Genomic DNA, 26,294 nt, shown 5'->3' with positions numbered 1-26,294 from the left:
ATAGCCTCAACGTTTAAAAAAGACCTCCAAACAAATCTTATAGTACCTTGATGCTTTCAGAGGGACTAATTCAATAATCATTTCCCACTTAATGCTGTTCATTTCTGTAGAACATGAATTATGTAGGTTAATATTAAAAGAGTTTAGATATGTCCGAAAATGTGTAATATTTCCTCTCACGGATATTTTAAATCATTTTAGAAACTAGTTTCGTTCGCTATTCTACGTATATATATATATATATATATATATATATATATATATATATATATATATATATATATATATATATATATATACGTAGCCTACATTTTTTTTTTTTTTTTTATTATTCTTATATATATATATATATATATATATATATATATATATATATATATATATATATAATAATAATAAAAAAAAAAAAAATAAATAAATAAATATATATATTTATTTATTTACATTTTTAAATTATTTTTTAAAATAATCTTTTTTCTTTTTTTTCTTCACAAATTGTTGAATTAATTTAAATACAAAAGCAATTTTTCAGTTTCGATTGAGCGTTCGACTGAATTCGAATGTTTTAGCCCAAAATTAATTTTAACCGTGTGTTCCACCAGTGGTTAAAAAAAAATAAAATAAAATACAAATAATAAAAAAAAAAACACGACAAATTTAAAAGAAACAGAGATTTAGCATTTTGAAAATGAAGCATTTATTAAAAGAATTCGACATTTGACTGTGTAGAAATACTGTACTGCGTTTAAAAGACTTCTAAAAGGAAATGGACTGAGCGGGAGGATCGATCAAACTTATCATTAACAAACATATAATCGACTTTTTTTTCCATAGAGAAACCCAAGAGTGAGAACGAGCAAAATGTACAACATTATCCCATTCTTAAAGGATCTCGACTGAATGCCTATTTGACATTGATGTGTTTTTCAAATAACATTTACATAATTATGTACAATGGAACATCTCTAGTGGTTTAAAAACTCCTCCAGGCACACTTAGCTTTACAAAAGCACTGTTGCTCTCTCCATCCCAATTCAACAAACAGAAAGACAACTCATTTCCTCAGTGATGCCTTTCAAAACATCTGTTTTTGGAAAGAGATTGTGGCTTCAGATATTGGACTTTTTCTCAGATATGTGCCACAATAATGCTGTGAATCCCTTAGAGTGTTTTCCTTTCCCTCTTAAACACATTTTGTAACTTTGTAGAATCATAAATGTAAAAGTCTAAAAACTAGTCAATGACACAAACCCAAACAGAAGACATTTCCCAAAAGAAAAGAAAAAAATCTCATCATATACACTCACATTTCAGAGTTCTTGAGGGCTCTTAGCATCGAATACTAAATTCCACAGTTGAGTTTTTCAGGACAAATGCATTTAATAAGTGTACGTGCACCTGTGTGTGAGGAGGAATGGGATAGTTGCGTCTGGGGGGCGGCCATTATGTTGAACAAAAGTGCACAAATGGTGTGGTCCCCGTGCTTCTTGACGGTAACAAGAATAAATAAATAATTTAAAAAGAAAAGATCTCCAATTGTCTTTTCAGAAGTCTCTGTTTTGGCACAAATGCTTCAAGTTTGTCTGTTTTTAATGTCGGTGCTCCTGTAGACATTACTTTGGCCAGTTGATGAGGGATCAATGAGAGATTTGGGAGGTCCTGTATAGAGAGGAGGCGATTGGGCTTAAGGTGCCGTGCGAGAGGGGGTGATGTGGACGAATGTGATGTGGACTCACTCCTCATGTTTCTTGTGAGCACAGGGAATATTCCTGAGGCCACCATCAAGACCTTGAACATAGACACAAAAATGCAATACTGAGACGTTTATTAAAAAAACACCTACACAAATACAGTGTAAAAGAAACGACATTATGCTGAGATTAATTGCCTAGAACAATGGAAATAAACCTGCCTCTATGATCACAAATGTTCTCCACTTTATGCTTTAGACCTCCACACATTACAGGAAAACAGATCTTCATAATGACTCAGACGATCCAATAGCATATGGTGTTTAACCAGGGTGAATTAAGAACAGGGAAACATTCCTCTAAATGACGCAATTACAGTAACGACTCCACGATAATTCAATAAAAAAGGTACGATTAAATAGTCTGGAAATGATTTCGTCTGCATGTTTCTGGCTCCTGCAAGCTAGAAGCTCATGATATCTCTATGTGTCTGTGTCTTCGGCGGGGGTGTTAACCTCCGCTCACCTCCCCACTCTTCTCCCTTCATTAGCAGAGGCTTAGGTTGTTATTTGAGGGGAAAGGGCTGTGTTGGCGCGATTGGAGAACTGGATTCCGTGCCTATTTACATATAAAGAGCTCTATTAATCAAGGTAAGTGTCATTATGGAGGGGCTCATTGGGCAGCACAGTGTGGGTATTAAATAAAATTCTCCATGCCAGGCCGCCCGCGGCAAGCAATACATCTTGATTTGTGGACTGTCAGAGACAGCTAGCAGAGATGGAGCCGCAGAAGGAAGGCGTGTGTGTACGCAAACATGTATGTGGTGGGGGTTGTCGTGGGGAGAATTGCCACCATAATCAGATTTCACATGCCGAGTGAAAGGAGGAAGAGAGAAGTGATATTCTAAATACCAAATCATTTCCTTACGTTATGGTTTTGGAAGGGGGGAGGAGTTTACATGTAGTGCCACTGTCCGTCCATACCCATGTTCATACCCATACCTCCCATGGGACCTGCGAGAAGGAGAAACAAATGAAAAAAATGATAAAAAGCAATTAAATGTTAAGCAGTTTCAGCATTTTTATAACACACAAATGGAGCACTGAATATTGAGTTAGGTGAAGATTTGCCTTACCGCCTGGCCGAAGACCCATGTGCTGTTGTCCGTCTAACACAAAGCCACCCATAGGCTGGCCGTCGGGGCTGTAAGCGGTTCCTTGATTTACTAAACATGAAGACAAGACACGGTGAATATGCAATATATGCACACACTGTAAACATGGCTTTATTGAAGAACAAAATTCAGCAGACGTAAACGTGCACTTTACCCGCTCTGTTAGACTGATCAATCATGGGCTGCACAATTCTTCTTCGGGCATTGATAAACCTGTCAAAAAGAAGAAGAAAAAAACACATTTACTAAATCTATTTTTATTACTGACCACAGTATATTTTACTCTTATTTAAAGACTATTACTACTGTGAGCTATTCGCTATGATTTACTGTGAAATATTTGTTAATGCATTGCAATTTCTCCTGGGCCTTTGGGTTAATGGACCTGTCAAGAGTCCACAAAAAATCGAATTCACTGTTTAAGTACCAGACTTTAAAAATATTCTAATACAGTATATACTGCAAACAAGCAAACATTGTGTTGATAAAGGGATTTCGGCAGCTTTTACAAATTTCGTGCAAAAGTGAAACTTACTGTAACAGGCCGTAAAAATTTGTTTATTTGATATGTGGGTTATTTTTGCTTTCCTCAGCACTCTAAAATGAACCTCTGTTTTTAAGCTTTTATTGCTCTAAAGCCAAATCTATGCCTCTTGCTGCAATATATTATTGAATCAAGTAAAGGGTCATTGCTCAATAAATATTCAATTGATATAGCATTGGCTTTGTAGCCTCAGGGTATGATTAGCCTAACTGCCTTTCAGACACTAATATGCTTCAGCAGCCCGTAACAGAGAGGTAGGTAATGCCCCTGACATGCACATTGGCAAGGAATTACTCCGAGAATAAGAATAGGCATACGTTTGCAATACACTTTATTTTGTTGAAATAAATTCAAATGTATTTTTTAGCATACAGTGTTCACTTTTCCTTTCAAATATATATCATACTGATAAGCATTTAGTATCACTCATCTACAATTTAAAATGTAACTAATATATATATATATATATATATATATACAGTATTGCGCTGAAGTTTTAGGCACTTGGGAAAAATGTGGCACAGTGAGGATGTCTTCAAAAATAATGCCATAAATAGTTTTCATTTATCAATTAATGTCATTCAAAGTCCAGTAAAGATAAAAAAAGCTAAATCAATATATGGTGTGACCACATTTGCCTTTAAACAGCACCAATTCTCCTAGATACACCTGGACACAGTTTTTCTTGGTTGTTGGCAGATAGGATGTTCCAAGCGTCTTGAAGAACTTTCCGCAGTTCTTCTATCTATTTAGTCTCAATTGCTTCTGTCTCTTTATGTAATACCAGACTGACTCAATGTTCAGTGAGGGGCTTTGTGGAGGCAATGACATCTGTTGCAGGGCTCCCTGTTCTTCTATTCTACATGCCAATGAAATGTTTGGAAGTCTAAAATGTATATTTCCTATTGACACACTAAAGCTGAAAATATAAATAACCATCTTAAGACAAATGTTTTTGTGAAGCATCTTATGTGCATTTCTGTAACTGCTGATCTCCTGGGATTTTCATGCACAACAGTCTCTAGAATTTACTCAGAATGGGGCCAAAAAAACCAAAACAAAACAAAAAAGACATCCAGAGAGCGGCAGTTCTGTGGATGGAAAAGCCTTGTTGATGAGAGAGGTCAATGGAGAATGGCCAGACTGATTAGAACTGACAAAGTCTACAGTAACTCAGATAACCACTATGTACAATTGTGGTGAGAAGAATGGGTTGGCATTGTTGTGGCGGCACAAGGGGGACCCACTGTAAAACATGCCCAGAATTTTAACGGTAAAAATGCTACAATAGAAAAATGTTCATTGGTAAACGGGCAGCTACCTTAAAATACACAGTAAAAAATAATAATAATAAAATATATATATATATATATAAAAGACAAGTAATTTTACAGTACAATGTTGTAAAAATATTTTTTTACATGTAAAAAGTATGATTTTACATGTAATTTGAATTTATATTCTGTTAAACAAGAGAGTACATGTACTTTTCATGGTAAATTATTGTTAAAATTACAATAAAAAAAATAAAAATAATAATCTGGCATTCCCAGAACTCCCTGCATTACCCATCACATTTCATTATATTTTGGCCATATTTTTATTCACAATGTACACAATATTAGGCTGGTGGTTTTAATGTTGTGGCTGATCGGTGTATATATATAATTACTTAAAAATGTTTTTGTCAATGACTGAATTTGGTAAGGCAATACAATAAAATAAATAGAATTTGCACGATTTAAATTCAAATGAAATAACAAAAAATGTACATTAAAATGTCATGAAGGTGAAGAAAAAAAATGGCTGCAATTGTAGTGAGTATAGATCATTCCAAAATCAAAACAAAAAGAGGCTTATTTCAAATTCCAACAGGCTAAAAATGTATCAGCATTGACAAACTGTATCATGTCTATTGACAATTATAGATATTTTTATAGATACCAGATTTATCTGACGAAGAGTTGTGCTGCAAATTTTGGGGTGTAGAATTATACCAATAAATATCTCATCCTCCCAAATACAGATACGTCATACAGTAAAAGTGCTTGTAATCCACCATGTCATACAACGCTTGTTCTCTCACATTCTTAAAGTGAGGGTCACATTTCAAAAGACTGTAACCCAGCGACATTTCTTACCCAGCAAGATGGTTACTATGAAGAAATGTTCAGGAAAACCGTGGTGTGGAGCAGTGTTTCGGGAACCACAACATAACATTTCATAGTACCTCTGACACACTCAAAGAACCCTATATTTTTGTATTTGTCTCAATTGGGGCTTTGAACACCATTTAATAAAATTGTGGGAAATCAGGATCACTTGACCTGAAATGGAAGTGTTACAGAGATCCCTAACCCTTACTTCTAAGTGCTGAGAGGTCAGGCCAATGACTGGGAAGTCAAAAAACAAAGGTCAAAGTTTACTCACCAGTTATTCACTTGTAAAATGGTGAGACCTGTGTCCTGCGCGAGCTGCTTTTTCTGTTCTTCGGATGGGTACGGGTGCTTCAAATTAGAAAGAAAATGGAGAGAGGGTGAGTGTGGTTGTGTAAATGTCTCTGAAACTTCAATTGATTTAAAGGTGAAGTGTGTAGTTTCTGCACCAATAGCTCCACCAAACAGAATTGCGAAAATCCAAATTTTTTTCAAACAAGTTTTCCAAACACTTCCTCAATCTGCCATTGTTCATGTAACGAATAGTCCCAAATTGACACCATTGATTGAGCCATTGTTGCTGTGTCAGCCTGGTTGGGATGCTCAAACAAATAGAACGATATTTTGACTACGAAGGGCAATAGAGTGTCAGGGGATCAACCTACGAATGGCTTATAGTTGACTCTGCATATGAAGCTGGTCTAGGACAAAGTATTTAAAGTATTTTAACAATGAAAATCACATTTAACTTCTGATAATCTGATACTATTGCTTGTCTGTTGATTTATATTGTAATATTTGGAACATTAATTGTTTTTATGTTGTGTATTTATAGTATTGCAGTCTCCATTTGAAGAAGTTATATGTTTCATTGACTAATCACACCAAACATCAGGTCAACTGGCCTCATGTGGGTCTGGGGACAAAAATGTGTAATCCATATGACTCTGTCATGAAATTACATCATTATGTATGATAGACTTCCCATATGTAGTGTGCTGAGATTGAGAATATCCCTGTGTCTTATTGGCTGAGCACTCGTGGTTTTGTTTGACATTATTTGACATTACTTGACAAATGATCGAGTGGGTGTGAAAGAGAGACAATGGAGAGTTTTGTTTAGGGTTGAATAGGGCCTTGCCCTTGGTTGCCCTGCGATGGCCCCTGGCCCCTGATCCCCTTGCTCTCACTGTGAGTGCGGAGGGAGGGCAGCAGATGGCAGGCAGGAGTGACTGTATAGACAGCACCGGGTCGTGGGTGTGCACCAATTTTGTCACTGTCGCGGCCTCACCTCCCGTGGTCACCGGTGAGGGATGAGTCCTGTTACATGTCTCCCTCTTTTTCTCACCCTCTCTCAAATACACACTGATGGTGCTGCCGACGATTTCCATGTTCATCTCCTGGCTTGCGAGCTGTCATTCTGTTGATGAATGACTGTAAGCCCAGCCTCCTTTCTACACAGCCCAGTGACAGTCAAATGTTAGCTGTGCTCTGGGTTCCATCTTTAAATCCTTATCAAAAACCACTCACCAGGGCTTAGTATGCATTGTGATTGTTTGCTGTTAAGCTAAATTAAATACTTAAGTATAGCAAAGGCTGACTGTCTTCAGGAACCCACATGTTCATCAACTTTGCAAAATGTGCTAATGAAAAAGATAGACGACACTGCATTTTTTAGCATCCATAAGTGCCTGGCTTTTTATAGAATCACTAATATTTGCATTAATTACACTTATGTCCATTAAAAAGCCCCCTCCTTGTCATAATTTGCATGCCAAAGGAGATCTCTCTATCTTGTTCGAGTGAAACTAACAGTTATAACTGTAATGTTCCACTGAATCTTAATGTTCCACCTTTCTTTAAGATTGGCACCACAGGCGGTCTTTATCGCAGACCTCTGAATAGGTCACAAAAGATGCAGGCTTTGACCATATGTAAGAGCCCCCCCATGTAAAATGTGACACACTGGCTCAAAGTAGAACCCGACAAAATGCAATCCTGCAGCTTTCATTCAGTTCCGACCCCAAATGAATGCATGATCGCCTGGGTGTTGCAATAGGGGCCATTCAGAGGCCAAAGTCCCCTCTAACACTTTTTGTCATTGGACACATCCTGCTATGGGAAACACTTTTGCTTCACAAATCGGTCTGAAAAGGAGCTGGGAACAGAGAGAGGATAATTCAATTAGGCTCTCCTTTTTATCTCTACACTCTAAAGGTGTGTAAAAGGGAAAGGATTACTATGTGTACAGGACCTGTGTAGCCCTTAGAAAGTGCAGGAATTCAGAAAGAGAATGGACAAGAGGAAGAAGGAAGAGAATGGTGGGAATTTAAGGAGGTGAACTGGTAAAAAATTTGCTGAGATTTGAAGGGGTTGAAAATGCCACAAATCAAGCTCAAACTGGCAAGTTTCGGTAATACTTACTTGGCTAAAAAATGACATCACCCTGGGGCAAATATAGCCCTCATTTTTGACAGGGAAGATGGATAGTTTGGCTGAGAAACAGATAATAACACACCCGGCTAGTTTTAATGCAGTTTGGATTCAGATCGCTGAGCTAAGAACAGTGGAATTGAGCTAATTTTTGAAGAGACACAGGTCAACAAGGTCACGCTTGGACTCATTGCCCAAGCTGAGCTACTGTGGCCCATTTTGAAAGACTTACATTGAATAACACTGATTTTGGAGAATTGAGTATGTCTTACCGTGAGATGCTGGAAGAGCCACGCCCGCATGATGTTGGTCGCCACTTTCGGGAAGATTCCTCGCTTCTTCTGTCGCTTCTTGTCCTGGTCGTCCTCGTCCCCGGTTCCCGGAGATGCCAAACTGTTATCCAAACCATCTCCTGATAAACAACAGCATGAAAGCGGGCGAGAAAGAGAGAGAGAAGAAGAGTCACCTTAATGAGATAAAACATCACCTTCAGCCAAGCACAAATGTTTGTTCAGACCGATCATCAGTGTCACTCAAAAACATGAAGTGAAAGAACCATGCAGGGGGCTTGTTTTGATTAGCAACAGTAACACAAGGACCACAGCAAGCAGGAGTATCCATGCAGTATGAAGGAACGCTAATCAACAGAGCGAGATCTCTCTCTTTATCTTTCTCTCAGTCTCAATAACTAAGATCTTGAGGAAAGCACTGCACCAACCCCAGTCTATTTATTCAATGCGAGTTCTGTCTTTGACATGGGGTAATGAATGTCCAAGCTCCATGTTTGAGTGGGGAATGGAGACTTGGCACTGCAAAGAGAATATCTGATCTACATTTGCGCTGTGGAAAATAACTTGGGAAAAACATAAATAAAGCAACGCCTATTTGAAGACCTTTGGTGGTTGTTGTGAAAAACATATTCGACTTTAGAGCAAAAGTTTCTGTAATATTACTAACTGGCTTAAAGTTAATTGACAGTGTTATTGCTGTTGCTGCTGATCATTTACCATTTAGAACACTGTGTGAGCGAGAGTGCTTTAGTACTCAATATCAGCATTTCAATATCTTTGCCAAAATGTTGCCTGTTATTTTGTATATATTGTATCTGCTAATGACAAAAGTTCCAAAGAAAGCCAAAGCAGGATCAACGTCTTTAAGAAATATCAGCTCACTTAAAACACAGTTGATCCAATCAAATTAGAGGACCGAATCTAACTGTTGTACAGTGTAATACATACAAGGTATAACTAGTGATATCGTTTCATTTGAAAGCTCAGTTTTCAGTTTCCAAACATCATTGTTTTCCAAAGTATGCAGTAAAGGGGAGCGATTTCTAAACACTCAATTTTCGTGGGAGGAAAAAGCCATTCTAGTGTGGATGAAAGGCGTAAAAGGAGCTGAATCAGTGTGTTTTCAAACGTATGTATGCAGACCGACAGACAGACAGACAGACAGACAGATAGATTTTTGTACGTTTGTACATTGCATCAAAATAAGTCTGTGGGATTTGGGGGATTTTTGAACATCCACTATGGCACAACCGTATGTCCAATCACTATATACACAAAGATATAGCAAGCCAAGTCAGAACAGGCTGAAGGACTGTGCCAAGTTCAGTGGATGTAGCTAGAAAGCTCTAGAATGATTTAGAGTCAGGCATTTTGGTGTTGGTTTAATGATTTTGAAAAAAAAATGAAAAAAAAACCAAGTCCGTAGAATAACAGTATGTTGACTTAGTCAAGTCAACATAACAATGCTAAATGCTAAACAATGCTAAACATCCTAAGCCAATGGTATCAGCTCCTTTATTCTCTGTTTGAACTGTGAGCTCTTTGATAAAATCAAGGCAGCTTCCAATCCATTACCATCCAATCTAGCTTAAGATCACAGTAGGAACACGCACACACCCAGGCAGGAGGCTGCCTTTAAACTAAGGTTTCCGTCTTGCCCTCCCACCCCACCCTCCTTTCTCTTCCTTTCTTTCCATCCCTCTCTCCCTCTTCCATTAACTGTGCATCAGGCAAGATGATTTACTTTTAACAGTCATGCTTATTTTTCTTGCCCTGAGGGTAGAAATGCCTTGAAAGTCTGCCCGGAGGGTGTGTGAATAATGTATCTGAGGGACTCCTCCCCAGAGGCGGGACAGAAACCCTACTTTTCTTAAGATTGGCCCTGCTGTGTCTCCTTGTTTTTGGGGATGCATCAATCAAAGGTGACTGTATGCACCATATTCATGCATTAATATTTCAGTTAATGAATAATGACATTTAAATATTGGGTGTAGATGGATTCAGGCTGACTGATTCTCTAATCAGAGTTTTTTCCTCTAATTATCGTTTCTGGAGTTTGCATGTGGCAGAACTGGCAGAAAGACTTGAGTGTCAAAAAGGTGTTGGTAAGGATAAAATGCAGATTGCAGAAATATGTAGAAAGAAGAAATATAGAAATAAAGCAATGTGTTTTGGAAAGTTATGAAAGGGAAGGATTTTAGAGAAGACAAGGTGGGAAATTGAATTGGAATAACATGAAATTACAATAAAAAAGAAAAGAAAATGTAAAAAAATAGACTTCTTACACCTAATGATAGTTTTAGTGTGTGCTTATGAAAATAAAATATCTTAAATGTGTTGGAAAGGATGAATTTAAAGATTAAATAATAGCAAGAAAGTTTCTATAAGGGTAAAAAGGACAGATTTAAAAAAGAGAAAAAGTGCCAAATAGAAAAGAAAATAAACTGAAAAATATAAAATAAGAGCCAAAAACAGCATATAAAGAGGGTTTTACTATGCGTTTAAGTCAATCAAATATCAGAAAGGTGGTGGTAAGGATAAAGTAAAATATATATAAGAAAGAAGAAATATAGAAATAAAGAAAAATTTTCTGGAAGGGTATGAAAGAGAAGACTTTTATAGAAAAAAGAATGGAATGTAAACTGGAATAATAAGCAAAGTAAGGCAGAAAAAGGTAAAGGTGTGTGTTAAATAAAATATCAAAAAGGTGTTGAAAAGTATGCAAATAAAATTAGCAAGTAATGTTCTAGAACGGCACTAAAGCGAAACGTTTAAATTAAGGAAAAATTATGGAATTGTATAATAAAGAAAAAAGAAAAGAAAGAAAAGAAAAGGGAAAACACTAGATAAAGAGAGTGAGCCAAAGACTCTTACATCTAAGGAAGACTCAAACACCCTCTTCCCCCTCCTCTCTCCTCCTGTTCCAGAAAACGAAGGCCGCAGGGCTGATCCAACCCGACGCTAATCGCTTCTGACTGTTCCCTGGCAACTTGGCCCATGCAGCCTGTGTGACTGCACTCTTTTTAAAGGCTGCTGCTTTCTGCAGCTCCCTGAGCCCTACCTCACTCCACGGCCCCGAAGTCTGCACGCGCAGCACAGAGGGGGGCCACAGCAGCCTGGAGGAAGGCTGGAGTAAGCCCTCGGGCTGTTTAGGGAAAATCAGCACCCTAAGACATGGAAAAGAGGCTTCTAGTTTCTACCTAGCTCCATTTTTTCACTTTCCCTGTGCACACACACACACACACACACACACACACACACACACAAAACCTTCAGAAAAAAATGATAAATGGAAGATAATCATCATATTTGCAAAAATACAGACCGACAACTGTTAAGAAAGTCTGTTAATTTCCCGACCAGTTTTCCACATCCTACAATCCAACCCTGATGGCTACCATGTCAGATCAGAATACCTTCAGCATCTGAGATATGACAGGGTCCAAAACTAAACTGCTCAGTGTTCTTCTGATGCTGATAATTAGATGAACTGGAGATAGATGAATGTCCCGAAGACAAAGGGGCCCGGCGCAAACTAGCCGGCTCTGATGACTGCCACCCCACATGCATCACAGAATAAATCCTGTTTGCCTGCTTAATGAGCTCACCATGACCTCAATCTATCACTAACTATACTTTTCCAAGGGGGCCATAATTCTGACTACTGGACGCAACAGACTGGATAATTACTGGACGGTTCTGATGAACGCAGATGATTTTTTTCTCGCTAATCGTTTCGCTTAAAGCGTATTGATTAGATGCTCTTATCCCCTTGTCCCCCATGGCCATTGCATGATCTGGAGAACCATGGGATTGGTACACAGTTGGGTGGTATTGACAGTAAAACACTACAAAAATGCCTGGTATTGGTTATCTGGTGTAGGCATCAACTTTTCACACTTGTTGTTGGTCCACTATAATGTCCTGTAAGGATGAAACATAGCGTCTTTTTGTGAACATTGAGGACTCTTAGACCATGAACTCTCCTGTGACAGATGGATTAGGCTCAACTATGCTCAGATTCAGAGAAAGCAGAGTAAGAAAATTCAATAATCCATATTTGACTTGACAACTTGGAAGCCATTTTTCTACATTTCAATGTTGAAGTAGTAACTTTGTTTTTGGCTTTTTGACTTGTGTAAAATATCATGCTGGGATTTACCCTTTATTGAAGGTTCAGATATAGATGTAAACATCCTGTCTCAGACTGTGTCTTTCGGTGGCCATAGAGGTGAACATTGGCCTGGAATGTCCTGCAGATTCCCTTTGTTCCTTTTGGCCTTTGTGATGGACATTCTTAGGCTATGCATTCCCACCAACACACACATGTTTAGGATAGTCGTGTAAAACCCACTATCACCATCACAAAAAAACACAAATTTTCACCCCATAGAAATGTATCAGCTGTTGTGATATAAAGGAGAAACCACTTGTTAAACAAAAACAGTTTAGACTGCAACCATAGCCCTGGAGAAGCACCTTCACTAGGGCCCTCAAGGGCTTCACTTCCTCTCTTTCCATCTCCTGATCCCATAGCCTAACGCATCATGGACAAGACTAGAGGTTTCTCAACAGTAGGAACTTTGACTGATGTTTCAGCAAAAAAGGGACCCCCTGTCAAGAGACAGGTGCTTTGAAGAACTCCAGTAATCCCTGGACTCGAGCTGGGTGAATGACGTAAGACCCCCCCATTCACTTGTAATGTAAAAGGTGTTTGCTTTTGCCATCTCTTGAATGAGAAAGGGAGGAACACTGATCCAAACTGGCTCCTGGAGGAGCAGCAGGTATATGTCCCTGATCCCAACCCAAATTCTGCCTCTGATCACCCCAGATATCACCCCTCTATTGTGACCAGTATTTGAAGTGTTCTGTCCTTCGAGCCGGCAGGGGTCATTCCTCTTCCCCTTCTTCAATGCATGCTCTTTGGGGTCAAAAGGCCGTGGTCCTTGGATATCCCCCACTGTTGTTTAAAAAAAGCTTGGTGTGGAGAAAATGCCGCCACCCCAATGCCTTTCTCCCTTTTAAATAGATAGCATTGCAGAAACAGTATTGGCATTGCTGTTATGTCAAACATTTCAGGGGAGTTGAAAGATGCTCTTTTGTGCTTTAATACTCTCACATTTAAGCTATGTGGCAAACTACTGGAATTCTGAGTTAAAAGAATAAGAATCTGGCCACTGATTTGTGTCATGCTCATGTCTTGCGGAACATCCTTCTATTGTGCTACATAATGGTCAAGCCATTGATGTCTAATGGACAAAAGGAGGCGAGAAGCCCTGAGGGGTATTTTTACTACTGCAATTACATATATAAATACAAAAAGCAAAAACAGGTCATAAAAATACATATGTCCCCTAAGATATAAACTGCGTTGAGGTTCTACAAATTTGAAGTTGCAGAGTGCTATATAATTTAAAGAGAGTGAAAAAAACCTGTGACATATAAATGGAAAATGTGGTAAATTAAACTGGAAACTTAACCTTTTCAGAACATTAAACTCCTATTGTGTCCACAATTAAATTGTAAAGCCAGCTCAGTCAACCAGATAAATGACCACATTGATGGCGTGAACAATGAAATGCAACATTGTTTACACCCACAAACATTCTAAATGGTATATGCTAGATCATAACGGGAGTACCATTAATTATGTCTAGAAATATCATTGAATATCATTACATCATTGACAATATTGCTTGAAGATGCTGGCTTGACATAGAAACGAATATTACAATTGATTTCCTACCTAGTTCACTGCAGTTATCTCCACTCTGAGAGGCATGTCCCCCACTGGAGGGTCCTGGGGTGCCGACCGAGGGAGTAGAGTGAGCATCATCCATGTCTCTCCAGGATACTGGATTCTGAGGTTCAGGAACATGCAAATCCATGCGTCCCCATTCCAAGTAGAGATATCAAAGGGATAAAAAAGACACAAATTTGATTAATAACACTAGCAGATCTGTCCTTTTTGGTCAAAAGAAGCAGATTAACACACTACTTAAGTTTTTCAACAGCATCCTTTTATAGGACCTTTTTTAAACAAAAAGCCAGGTTACCATTATGCCTGTGCTCAAATTTTCCTCTGCCAAATTAAGCACAACTGAAACGGACGTGGCTTGAGATCCACACAAACTATAAAAATGATTCTCAAATCGTCATTAAAGGTATATCCTGCCACGACCAGGGTAACTGCTTCTCCTGATGTCTGACATTCAATGCACACAATTAACCAGCGGTTTCCCCTTTTTATCCAGAATTGGGTATAAAGCATTTAGATGGGCTCAACATGAAGGTAAACAGCAGCCGTTCCTCTTCAGGCCCTTAGCGTCAGCTGTTTGCCTGATGGTGATCAGCTAAAGAGCTCTAAGACAGCCAAGGATAAGCTACAACAATAAAGCTGTGTGAATAAGACCCTTCACTGTTTTCTCATTAGGACACACAAAAGCAGTATGTGGGTTTGTGTGTTTATGAGAGTACGTGTGTGTGTGTGTGTGTGTGTGTGTGTGTGTGTGTGTGTGTGTGTGTGTGTGTGTGTGTGTGTGTGTGTGTGTGTGTGTGTGTGTGTGTGTGTTGCTAGTAACATTTCAGAGGAACACTGTCTCCTTGCATCACCTAATTCAAATTGTTTTGTGTCACACCGCACATTTGCGAATCGATAAGACATTACAGGAACATCGATAAAAGATTACAGTTATCGTCAAGTGTACAAAGATACATATTTATACAATACTTTTTCAGCTGATCGTGTGAAAGTATGACCCTTTGCTGTTCAGATCTATTTACAGAAATTCTGTGCAATGGGAAAGTTATCTACTGTTTTACGTGATGGAAATTTATGTTCACATTGGTTTAAATCACAAAACAGAGCATTGTTAAGAATATAACATCTTTCACTCCTTCCCTTTGACCTGTAACAGAACTAAGCAGAATGTAAAGTTCTGTTCTTTTTAATTCTCAGGTTTTGTTCCAGTGACAGGGGGTGTTGCATTGATAATAAGAAACACGACTGTAAAGAACACACTGTTGGGCTCTGAGCGAAAAAAGACTCCCCTCCTGCTTGACAATAACAATCCAATCAGTTCAAAGACAATGGCGCATTCACGTGCAAATGTAACGTTGATCATTAGGGCTAACAGTGGGTTGGACAGTGGGAGGAAAAGCCTGACCCTTCGCAACACCTGCACCCAACATGACGGGCTTCATCATTATCATCATCACCATCATCACCATCATCATCACACCTCTTCTAAAATAAGATATGTCCTCGGGCAATGCCTTAATGATTGATGTGAAAGCAAAGAAAAATGGATTTAGATAATGTTGTTTAAATAAATTAGCATATGTAACTAAGTAATTACAGCCTTTCTTTCTCTCTCTGCTTCATCACATGACTAAAATATATTGCGGGGATGAATTATGGAGAGAGCCAGAAAAAAGTTTGGGGAAATGCAGGGCTGAGGCACTGAATAATAGGCAACACGATTGGAAAAATTCACCAAGTTGACTTGAATTTTCCACAATACTACGGTAAACATAATTTGGCATTTTCTTTGTTGTTTGAGTTTGTTTCTTAAATGTTCCTTTTTAAAGGACCAAGCTGACTGTTCCAACTTCATATCTATGCTATACTATGTGTATCAAGCCAAATTTTGACCATAAAATAGACTGGCACTGATATTGGCACATGCACAAACATTGGCTTGTACTGCTAGAATAAACAGCTTCCCTTAAGTGCCAATCTAATTGGCCTTTTTATGTCATAGAAAAACAAATAAAACTCACGTGATCTGCGAGATTTGTCGAGGATCCAGAGAGGTCATCGAAGTCGGACTTGCATCCATCCCGTTCATCAATTACCAGGTCGATGGGCATTTTCCCCTTCAAACAGCTTATATACCGATGACAAAAGTTGTCGCAAAGCTCGTGCACCTGATGAGTGAAAAATAATAGTCTAAATATAAATTAATAAATCATTACTGATATAATCTTGGGACTACATTTATTTTTAAATGACAATGTCATTATTATTATTATTAATAATAATACTAATAATACATAAATAATAAATAACATACCTTTTCAAGTTCTAAAAGATGGAACCGTAATACTTGTATTGACTGAATCATCTAGGGGAAAATAAAAAAATAAAATGTTTGCAATAATTAAACAGCAAATAATAATAATCATAATAGGCCTAATAATAATAATAAATGTATTCAGCATGTTGGTGCACAACGTATGCTATTCTAATCGCGGGTTAAATCAACACGTTTACAAGTTATATTTTCTGTTCGCTTTTTCCTGTTCTTACAATAGCCGTAGTCTAAATAGGTTCCTCCCAGAGTCGATGCTTTGAGGGTGCCCCATAGGCAAAGACCCCCACGACCTCTGATAACACGCTAAAGCTTCCTTTATTTCCCTCAAAGAATCCTCCAATTGAGCTTTGAGGCGGACACAGACACACACACACACACACACGCGCGCGCGCGCGATTCACTTTAGAACAAACTCTCCGCGAGATTTATCAGACAGAATCTTACACTAACACACTTACCAAATTGTCCAACTCTGGATTGGAAGAAAATAACGGCTTCTCCGCCCGTATCTATACAGGAGAAGATGTTGCATTAGTTTATCACATCTAAAATAAAATAATAATAATAATAAAAATACATCAGAAAAAAAAAACGATCAGCTAATTACTATTCACGATTATTTGCTGGGCTATATAAAAATAAATAACTTAAAATAAATTAGTTTTTCGCAATGAAACCGTAAAGCACAACACGTCATGTTACACAATGTAACACAAATTGCACAAGGTCGTTCGGGCTGTTTGCCGGTCAGTTAGCTACCTGTTTGGCAAACACAGCGATGTCCTCGTTGAAGGAATCAGATGAGCACACATCTCCTCCAGCGACACCGGGTTCTCTCGGCGTGCATGTGGCCAGCTCACACTTCTCAAACACCAGCGCCAGCAGAGGAAATAACGGGTGCCTTCAAGAAAAGAACCACAAACGAATGGAATGGAGTTTTACTTTCATATCCCTGTCGGCCACATAATTGTTGCAACTGTGCAAGTGCAGAACTGTGACTGAAAGCGAATAATCGTTTGGTAATAGGCTATTCTTTTTAATTGAAGGTTTAATAATACTGCACACCACTCGTAAATACTGGCGAATTCAGTAGCTATAGATGTTTGCCTAAATAAGTGTATAGCCTATGTTTAGCTAGTTCTTGATTACAAGAAAGTACAAATATATTTGGACCATGCATGTAGCCTCTAAACCACGTTTATTAATATAGAAGTTGAATGTTTAAACACATCGGTGAATATGAGTTGTCTATATAGCCTGTGTTTGTGGACTACGTGAAGTGCACTCTAAATCAATGAAGTACCCATATATTTGGTCCTTGTCTCTTTTAAGTGCATCGTTGCCAGCTGAGCCCATGCTGCTGGGCATGATGCTGTGTGGTACATGAGCCCCGTAGTGTTGGTTGGCATGTGGCGGTGGCCCGTGGTTTAAGTGGTGAACCTGCGGCAGGGGCCGGGGCGCGTGAGGGTCCCCGTACATCGACGTCGGAACCCCAACTCCGTCCATACCGCCACCATAGTGGGCAAGGTCTTCGTACTGCATCATACACAGATATGGCACAACTCAAAACATATACATTTCCCCAATAGCCTACTGGACACTTAAAAGTAAATATCTGGGAGAAAACAAAATCTAAGCAAACTTTATGTGTAAAGTTAAAGTGTTTACGCGGTGGTTTTAATATAGAGAACGTACCCTTTGAGCCATCAGCATATGAAGCTTCTGTTGATTTGAAGTGCAAACTGTTCTTATCCAACGAGGGAGCAATTTCAATGATTTAATTCCTTTTGTGCATTCAGTTTAAGAGGACTGTGCTCTCGGTAATCCGTTGAGATGATAGTGCAGGTCCTGAGAAGAGTTTCTAATTGCTTCCTCTTCAGCTTAAACTTGGAAGATGTTTTGCCGAATACGCATTGACTAACAAATACAGGATGACGCGGTTACCTTATATATACATATGTGCATCCAATCTTCTTTTGGGTCGTCTCATTCAATTCAGTTTACCCTTCACAGTCCTCTTCAAATCAGAAAAATCTTTCCAAATTCTGGGATGTTCGTGTATGGCATGGCATCGGCGTAATGCTGTCAACTGAATGGAAAAAACTATCCGGATCTCATCGTTCCTCTATGCGACTCACGCGTTGAACTGGAATTTTGTTGGGGATCGGAGCAGGTTGTTCTTGTAAGGACTGAACCCCTGATGATAACTGAGCCTGGGAAGCGTGGTGGGTGTTACCAGCCCGACACCCCTACATAAAGCAAGAGAAAGCAGAGTGCAATGACCACGAGCAGCCAACGAGTGTTCACATTGGATACGTGCTGGGATGACGCACAATCAACCTCTGCGTTTTGTTACTAGGGGTGGAGTGTCTTTATTTTTAAAAGTGCTGAAATCAGATCAGTGCACTGAGTCGCACTGGGAATGGACCTTATTTCATCAAATTGCTGAGCATCACAACATCTGAGCCTTTGAAAATGTATTTGCACGACAAACTCTAAAAGTAGAGTAGTTTGTTGAATAGCAACTTGAGCTTCATAAGTTAATTAATAAATTATGTTATAAAAATAAGCGTGTTTGTTGTTTTCTCATAATTTCATTGCATTTGTAAATATGACCCACACACACACACACACACACACACACACACACACACACACACACACACACACACACACACACACACACACACACGAATCAAGCTTGTTCACTAATGTAGTAACCAAAGAACTTGAAACTCAGTTTCGAACTTGTCCTCTGCGTTCAGTCTTTAATGATATTACGCGGTTGTCTTTATATTTTGGTTTGTATACTTTTTATTAATGTGTGGAGCTGCGTAAGTAATATTTTTTTACATATATGTGGTACATCAAAAACAGTAGACCGCGTTCAGCTTGCAATGTTTCCACTTCATCTTTCAACACGCTTTTGTGCAGAAATGACAAATGCTTCTTCGTCACTGTCAACACTGCAAACCATTCTTCATATTTAGAGCTAAACCCTTAAAAAAAGAAACAAGATCAACTGCGAAGAAAATACTTGATCAGTTGAATGTGAAAAGAATAATGCATCTTACTCAATTTTAACAGATTTAATTTACTTACAATTATAGATTGGCCATTTATCCTGTTGTGTTTGTGTAAAGTAACCATATATATATATATATATATATATATATATATATATATATATATATATATAGTTACAAACTATATGTATTTGTTTTTGTTGTATTAAATTATAGACTTCAACCGGTGAAAGACGGTGAAAGGAAAAACACCTTTGACTTAGTGACGAATTTTAAAACAGCACTCTCTCTCTCTTACAGTTACAGCCTTCGTTATTTTTTAACCTTTAAATGTAACCTAATATTTTATTTTATTTGTTAGATTGCTGTGCATCAAAGGTAAATGTTATTTATCCACGTTTTATTCATTATTTAAAGGATGAATTCAAGCAAGGCATTTATTTCTAAAAACACCTGGACGCCCAAGACGCATACAATCTTATATTTAAAATAAGTTTAAGTTCCGGGGTCATTTATATAGCCGTGGCATTCATAAAAAATAAATAAATAAATATTCAAATGACTTACAATTAAATTGCCTTATGAACAAATGCAGTGCATCTTCACCGCAATAGCTACATTATTTTGCTTTAATTTAAAACGGAATGCTGGTCACCTAACACAGACGGCCTTAAACTCAGCACCACCTATCAAATCAACATAAGTAAAAAGAGAAATAGGTTATTAACAATCTATAATAATAATAATAATAATAATAATAATAATAATAATAATAATAATAATATTAATAATAATAATAATATAGGCTATTAAAGAAAACATTTGCGAAATTTCTAAACTATTTTCTTATTCTTTAATTATTTATTACATTTTTGAACATCATGCTTACTTATCTACCTTTAAATGTCATTGTTCTTCACTCATGTTGATAATGACGATAATCCCTTTTAATTTCAAAAGTATTGACCTTTGGTTGACCCGCGCGATACTTCTCTCCCAGTCCTTTAGATCCAGCGAGACTCCTGCAAACCTGCCACTGTGCTCCAGTTTCACGTGTGCTGTGCTTTCCAGTGCAAACGATCAATTTCAAAGTCAGTTTACCTTCTATCACCACCTGGTGGTGCATGTGCCTTTATAGACAACCATGCAAAAAGTGAAAATAGGCTATTTTATTCTCTCACAAGAGCTTCAAGGCAGCTAAATCAAACAGATTTAAGCAAAAAGTGCAAAAGAATTAGGCTATATTAATGCTGAATTTCACAAACGTAGATACACTCAAATACGTGATTCGTTTACAAGAACGTAAAATACGACCATATAATAATAAATAAATAGCAAATACGTAAAAAGAAAAACAAACATGTTGGAGAACGCTTAACAAGACTTTAAATAGACTTCGGAATGATTGTAATTGTGCACTTAAATGTTCCAGTGCAAGGGATGATGAGCATATGGGATGATGGGCTCGTTTATTTACTTTTCAGGAGAGATGGGAAAGTTTCTTTCCTTTCATCAACCTGTCCATAATCTCGCGCGCCCCTGTTTGAAAAGCAGCGCGCGTGAATTATTGAAGGCATACATTTGAATTATAAATACGCTAATGATACCGACACGGGCTGAGCGCGCCATGCCCGAGGCAAATTTCTTCCGATGCACATTATTTCGTGGTACTCTGACTTCATTTCCACTCTCCTTTCTCTTTAACTTCCTCCCCTCCTTTGTATTTTGCTCCTCGGTTACAGTATGCATGAAAAGAACCCCCACCCCAAAACCCATCCTCTGTAAGCTAGTGATCTGCATGCTTACTGATTCATACTGTCACCCAGGCTGTTTTAAACTGTAATGAGTTACCATATTCTGGGCCTGTGGCTGTGTGCATCCTCAAAAACCAGGTTTCATGATTCCCTGCCAAGCCCCCCCAACACAGGCACACACTTGTCTGGTCTGGCCAAAAGTCAAACCTCATCCTCTGCTGTCCTAAAAATCATTAGCGTTGTCAGGAAGGGCAGAAGAGGATGGCAATCTCCCTCTCTCCTTTGTGGCTGCAGATAAATATGTACATATTCAAGCATGTACACATATATGCATGCATTAATGGCATGTGCATGTCAAATCCGCATTGGTATCCAGAAGGTATGACAATATAGTGTGACCTGTATCTTACACATGGCTTGCCGCACAAGATTTTTAAAGCACATTCGTCTTGCTGACAGGCCACAGTGTGTGTGTGTGTGTGTGTGTGTGTGTGTGTGTGTGTGTGTGTGTGTGTGTGTGTATTATTGTGTGCACATCCAGTGTGTCTTCTTAAAGAAGAGTACAGGAGCAGCCCTGTACAAACATCACAATGTGTAGAGGACTGGGGGAGTATAGGGAGTGCATTCCAACTGAATGACTTACAGCGCATGTGCTGACAGCCTGACCTCACAAGACAGAGATCCTCTCCAGTCTCTCATAAAGAAGCCTTAACCCAGACCCAGAACCAGAAAAACAAAAACAGTGTGCCAGGAAAATTAAAGCCTTGATGGCTTTATTCAAGAACGTTTTATATCTTGTTCCATAATGCTTTAAAATATACATATATTTATTATAATGTTTTCATGACATTGCTGCAGATTTGGCCTCCATTGTTTTCATCTGCAGGTGACCCAGAACACACCAGCAATCTTGTAAGGAAATCTCTACACCAGGACTGCAGAACTTTAAAGCAGCACGGGTCACAGGCATGTACAATGAAGCTTCTCAACTGGGTTTGCTGCGGGATACATATTTACATTGGACATCCACTGGACATTGTGGCTCAGGTGGTAGAGCAGGTCGGCCACTAATCGCAGGATTGGTGGTTTAAATCCCAGCACACATGACTCCACATGCCAAAGTGTCCTTGGGCAAGACATTGAACTCCAAGTTGCTCCCATTGGTAGGCTAGCACCTTGCATTAAATCGGTAAGATTTCATAATTTTTCAACGTTTTTTAACTCTCATTAACTGAAAAGAATTCTGAATGATGAAGCCCTGAAATTCCACTGAAAAGACATTTTCTTTCACACCAACACACTATCATGGAGAAAACAGACAGGGGTGCATTTCCCGTACTATGACATAACTCACTGCGTAACCACTAAGGTACGATGCTTCGTTTTAGACATTAACTATCTAGTCACTACTGTTTCATGTAACCGTAGAAACTATGTCGCACATCCATAGTTCGAACCACGTTGGTTGAGCTGTCGTTAATGTCGTTACTCAGGGGCTGGAGTAATAACATCTACAAAAAATACAATTTTAGGCAAATAGCCCATTTATACTTACACCAGAAAGCTGTTTAATGCGAGATAGATGCTTAAGACACGAAAGCGGCATGCACTTTGTAATGTGACAGATGCATTGCGTTGCAATATTAGGGATTACTTTAGACTTTGGCGTTCCCCTAACGCACTTGAGCATATGCACATGCGCACTTTTCAAAAAATTACAGTATAATGGCCACTTATACATTTACATAAACACATAAAGAGCTGTGGTTTCAGGGAACACTGAATCGTTGAACTACTGTATGTTGGTAACGATGGAACTTGTGACCATAGTTGGCAAATTATGCTTTTGCGAACGCACCACAGATTTGTAGTTGGCTGCGGGTTGGCATAATCATATGAAACTGTAAGAGTTGAGTCATATTAATTTGTATGACTTCTGTGCCATTCAGGTGACTCTCCCTCGTCTCCTTCAAAAAGTTGATGCATCTCTAGTATAAGCCATATTACCATAAAGTTTGACTAGATGCACAGTTTTTGATTTAAACAACAAAAAAATGGAAACCATATGGGCGGCTGTGGCTCAGGTGGTAGAGCGGGTCGGCCACTAATCGCAGGGTTGGTGGTTCGATTCCTGGCCCACATGACTCCACATGCCGAAGTGTCCTTGGGCAAGACACTGAACCCCAAGTTGCTCCCAATGGTAGGCTAGCACCTTGCATGGCCGCTGTGCCATCATTGGTGTGTGAATGTGTGTGTGAAGGGGTGAATTAGACACAGTGTAAAGCACTTTAAAGAAGCTATATAAGTGCAGACCATTTACCATATCAAGCATTGTATGTTCGCTGTTGTCCATGACCCGATTAAAACATACAATTATTGGGTCACATGGATCAATGGAGAACCACTGTAATAAAGTATCTAGAACAACCTGGAAGAGTGTACAGAAAAAAGAACATCTGCGATTAACAGAATGCTTTCTCACGCTCCACAAATATGTTTATTAAATCACAGTAAAGAACACCACAAAATTCAGGAAGGAGGAAAAAAAGAAACCAAAATCTGGGTTGATGCTGAAATGTTAGGGAAAAATGAACAAGGGATGTTTTATTTAATCCTTCCACGTGTAAAAAGGGGGGCAGAACAAAGTAGTGAGAAAGCGGCGGATTTTCATCTGCTCAGAGAGATATGAGGGAGTGGAGACCATTACCATTATTCAGCCTCATGATCTGTGATAAATCGAATTGTTAATGAAAACCATATACCCTATTAATCATCACTGTAATCAATCTAGTGTGTGTGTGTGATTAGTCCTTTCCCTCCATCGGCCCTGCACAAAGGAGCAGAGTTCAACTCTCTCGCTCTCTCCCTCTTTCTCTTTCTTTCTCCCTCTCTCATTCTTGGGATTGTAAGCTAATATGCTGAATGTATGTGTGTGAATGAGAGAGGGAGACAGTAAAAAGATAAAACGATAGTAGACCCATGTAGATCATGCAGTACATTTTAAGTTAGACCCGTCTCAGGGCCATTGTGAAGCTGTTCTGTGTTTTGTTTAGGAAAATGGATCACACAAGGAGGTGAAATACAATAAAACAGACTATAATTTTGTGTGGTAATTACCCTGTCATTGAGTGAGACCGGGAATGTAAGACAAAATGTGTGTGTGTGTTTGTGTGGAGATTTCATTTCTGATGAGCGATTATTTGATCGCTCATTTTGCTGCGATTTATAGTGTGTTGACTATCTGCAGGCTGCATCCCCTCTCTGGTCTTTAATAATAGGAAATGAAGACATTAATCACCCCTCAGTTCTCATCCACTAGAGGACACTGCGCTGTATCAAGACACAACCGACCCAAACAAGCACAATTGTAATTACTGTGAGCTCATCGGATATATACACTGAATAAAATCAGGAAAACGGAGGTTGTCCAATTTACTAAATCATATTATTTGTGGTCTACACAACAAAATTGTGTTTCTCTCCAAACTCATTTTCTCTACTTTGGATTAATGTAATTCTCTACAATGTGCAATCTACTAGATCAAATTTATGCAGAGTGAATGTGAACCAATCAAGTAGGTTCAACAAATGCGCAAAACGTAGTTTTTGCCGCTTGTTAACACAATTCTCGAACATTTTGTCAAAACTTAATTTTATTGCATTCATTCTACTTAATTTAAAAAATAGAAGTTTACTTAATTCCTTTGTGTTGGGTCTACATGAATACTCTTTGGTGACAGAACATAAACTGGGGACTTGATGTAAAGAGTAAACATGTTGAAATTAAGTGTTATTTTATACATTTTTGAGCAACATGAGAAAAGGGGGAGATGTGATGTTAAATGTTGAGCTGTTTGTGGGATTTAGAACCGATTCTGTTACACAGGTTACCATTTTGTGGAAGAGTAGAGATTTTGCTTAGGTTGAGGAAGGGTTAGTGTTACACAAGGAGCAATTACTACTTAGCATTTAGTATGCTATATACTGTATGCTTTTGCTAACTAAAATTCAGTTAACTAGCATAACCTTATAACATAAATTTGCAATGTCACGAAAGACTGAAGAAATTAGTCATGATAGGGACACTATGAGGCAACATTATTGGGTCATTTGAAAACAACTATTTTCCATTATGTTGAAATTACGTGACCAAAATATGTTTTCTGGCAAAGAATTAGTGAACTAAACCAAGAGGAAAAAATATGTTGATGTAACTTAATTGATTCATGTGGAGCTGATGCACATGATTAAATCATGTCAATTCAAAGCATTTCCAGTGTACATATACAATATACAGGGTAGACTCTATATTGAATTTTTCACAAATTAAAATGAGGCTGTGAGGGATATGTGTACAGTTTAATTTCTTGGTGTCAATCGATTAGCTGCCAAAACATCAATACATCATGTTAAAAAATTCAAGTAGACAAAAACTGCAAAATGGGTTATGATAGTAATATGTGCTCTAGAACAATTCAATTTTACAACCCATTGAACAGACTGTACTTCTATCCCATACAGCCTCAATTGCAATCGCAAACAATTTAAAATGGCGTCCATCCTGACTAATGTCTTTATTAATTAAAAAAGAAGGTTGATATCTCATGAAGTTAGTTGAGAGAATGCCAAGAGTCTACAGAATTGTAATCTAAGCAAAGGGTGTACATATTTACTATACTTACTGTACACTTGTGTTATTTCCAATGTTGAGTGTAATCTGCAGTGTTGGGTAAATTACTTGAAAATAGTAATCCACTACAAATTACTACTACTATTATTGTATACTATTACTACTATTAATACATACTTATTATTTCTCTAAAGTTGTAATCATATTACTTTACTAATTACTTAATTGAGAATGTAATCACATTACTAATTATTTTCCTTTATATTTAAGTTTTAAGTTAAACACTTTTCCGCTCAACAAATTCAAAATAATGTCTATATTTCTTTCTTGTTCACTGTTACACAGAAGTCATACACTTAGAACCTCACATTTGTATAATGTATTCACATAAATAATATATATTACAAATAAGTATAACCCTATAATGTACTTAAAAGTAACTAAATTAATTGAAAGTCAGTAACTGTAATCTGATTACACATTTTTTACACTTTTTATAC

General features: G+C 38.1%; 1 protein-coding gene across 1 annotated transcript; it reads right to left on the bottom strand.

Annotated features, from left to right (window-relative positions):
• Positions 1-707: 707 nt before the first annotated feature.
• Positions 708-20,445, bottom strand: LOC127622058 (homeobox protein Meis2-like). The gene is made up of 14 exons (XM_052095973.1): positions 20,308-20,445; positions 18,080-18,633; positions 17,688-17,920; positions 17,144-17,285; positions 16,843-16,893; positions 16,364-16,414; positions 16,071-16,217; positions 14,035-14,149; positions 8,271-8,410; positions 5,840-5,916; positions 3,020-3,078; positions 2,827-2,916; positions 2,619-2,704; positions 708-1,788 (listed from the first exon to the last, which is right to left on the bottom strand). Exons 2-13 carry the CDS (start codon positions 18,095-18,097, stop codon positions 2,646-2,648), a joined length of 1,182 nt encoding a protein of 393 aa, XP_051951933.1. The 5' UTR covers positions 18,098-18,633; positions 20,308-20,445; the 3' UTR covers positions 708-1,788; positions 2,619-2,645.
• Positions 20,446-26,294: the final 5,849 nt, after the last annotated feature.

The sequence above is a fragment of the Xyrauchen texanus genome, chromosome 28 (assembly GCF_025860055.1).
Source record: "Xyrauchen texanus isolate HMW12.3.18 chromosome 28, RBS_HiC_50CHRs, whole genome shotgun sequence".
Lineage (NCBI taxonomy): Eukaryota > Metazoa > Chordata > Actinopteri > Cypriniformes > Catostomidae > Xyrauchen > Xyrauchen texanus.
Note: the sequence above shows the minus strand (reverse complement) of the source record. Positions and strands in the feature narration are given on the sequence as shown.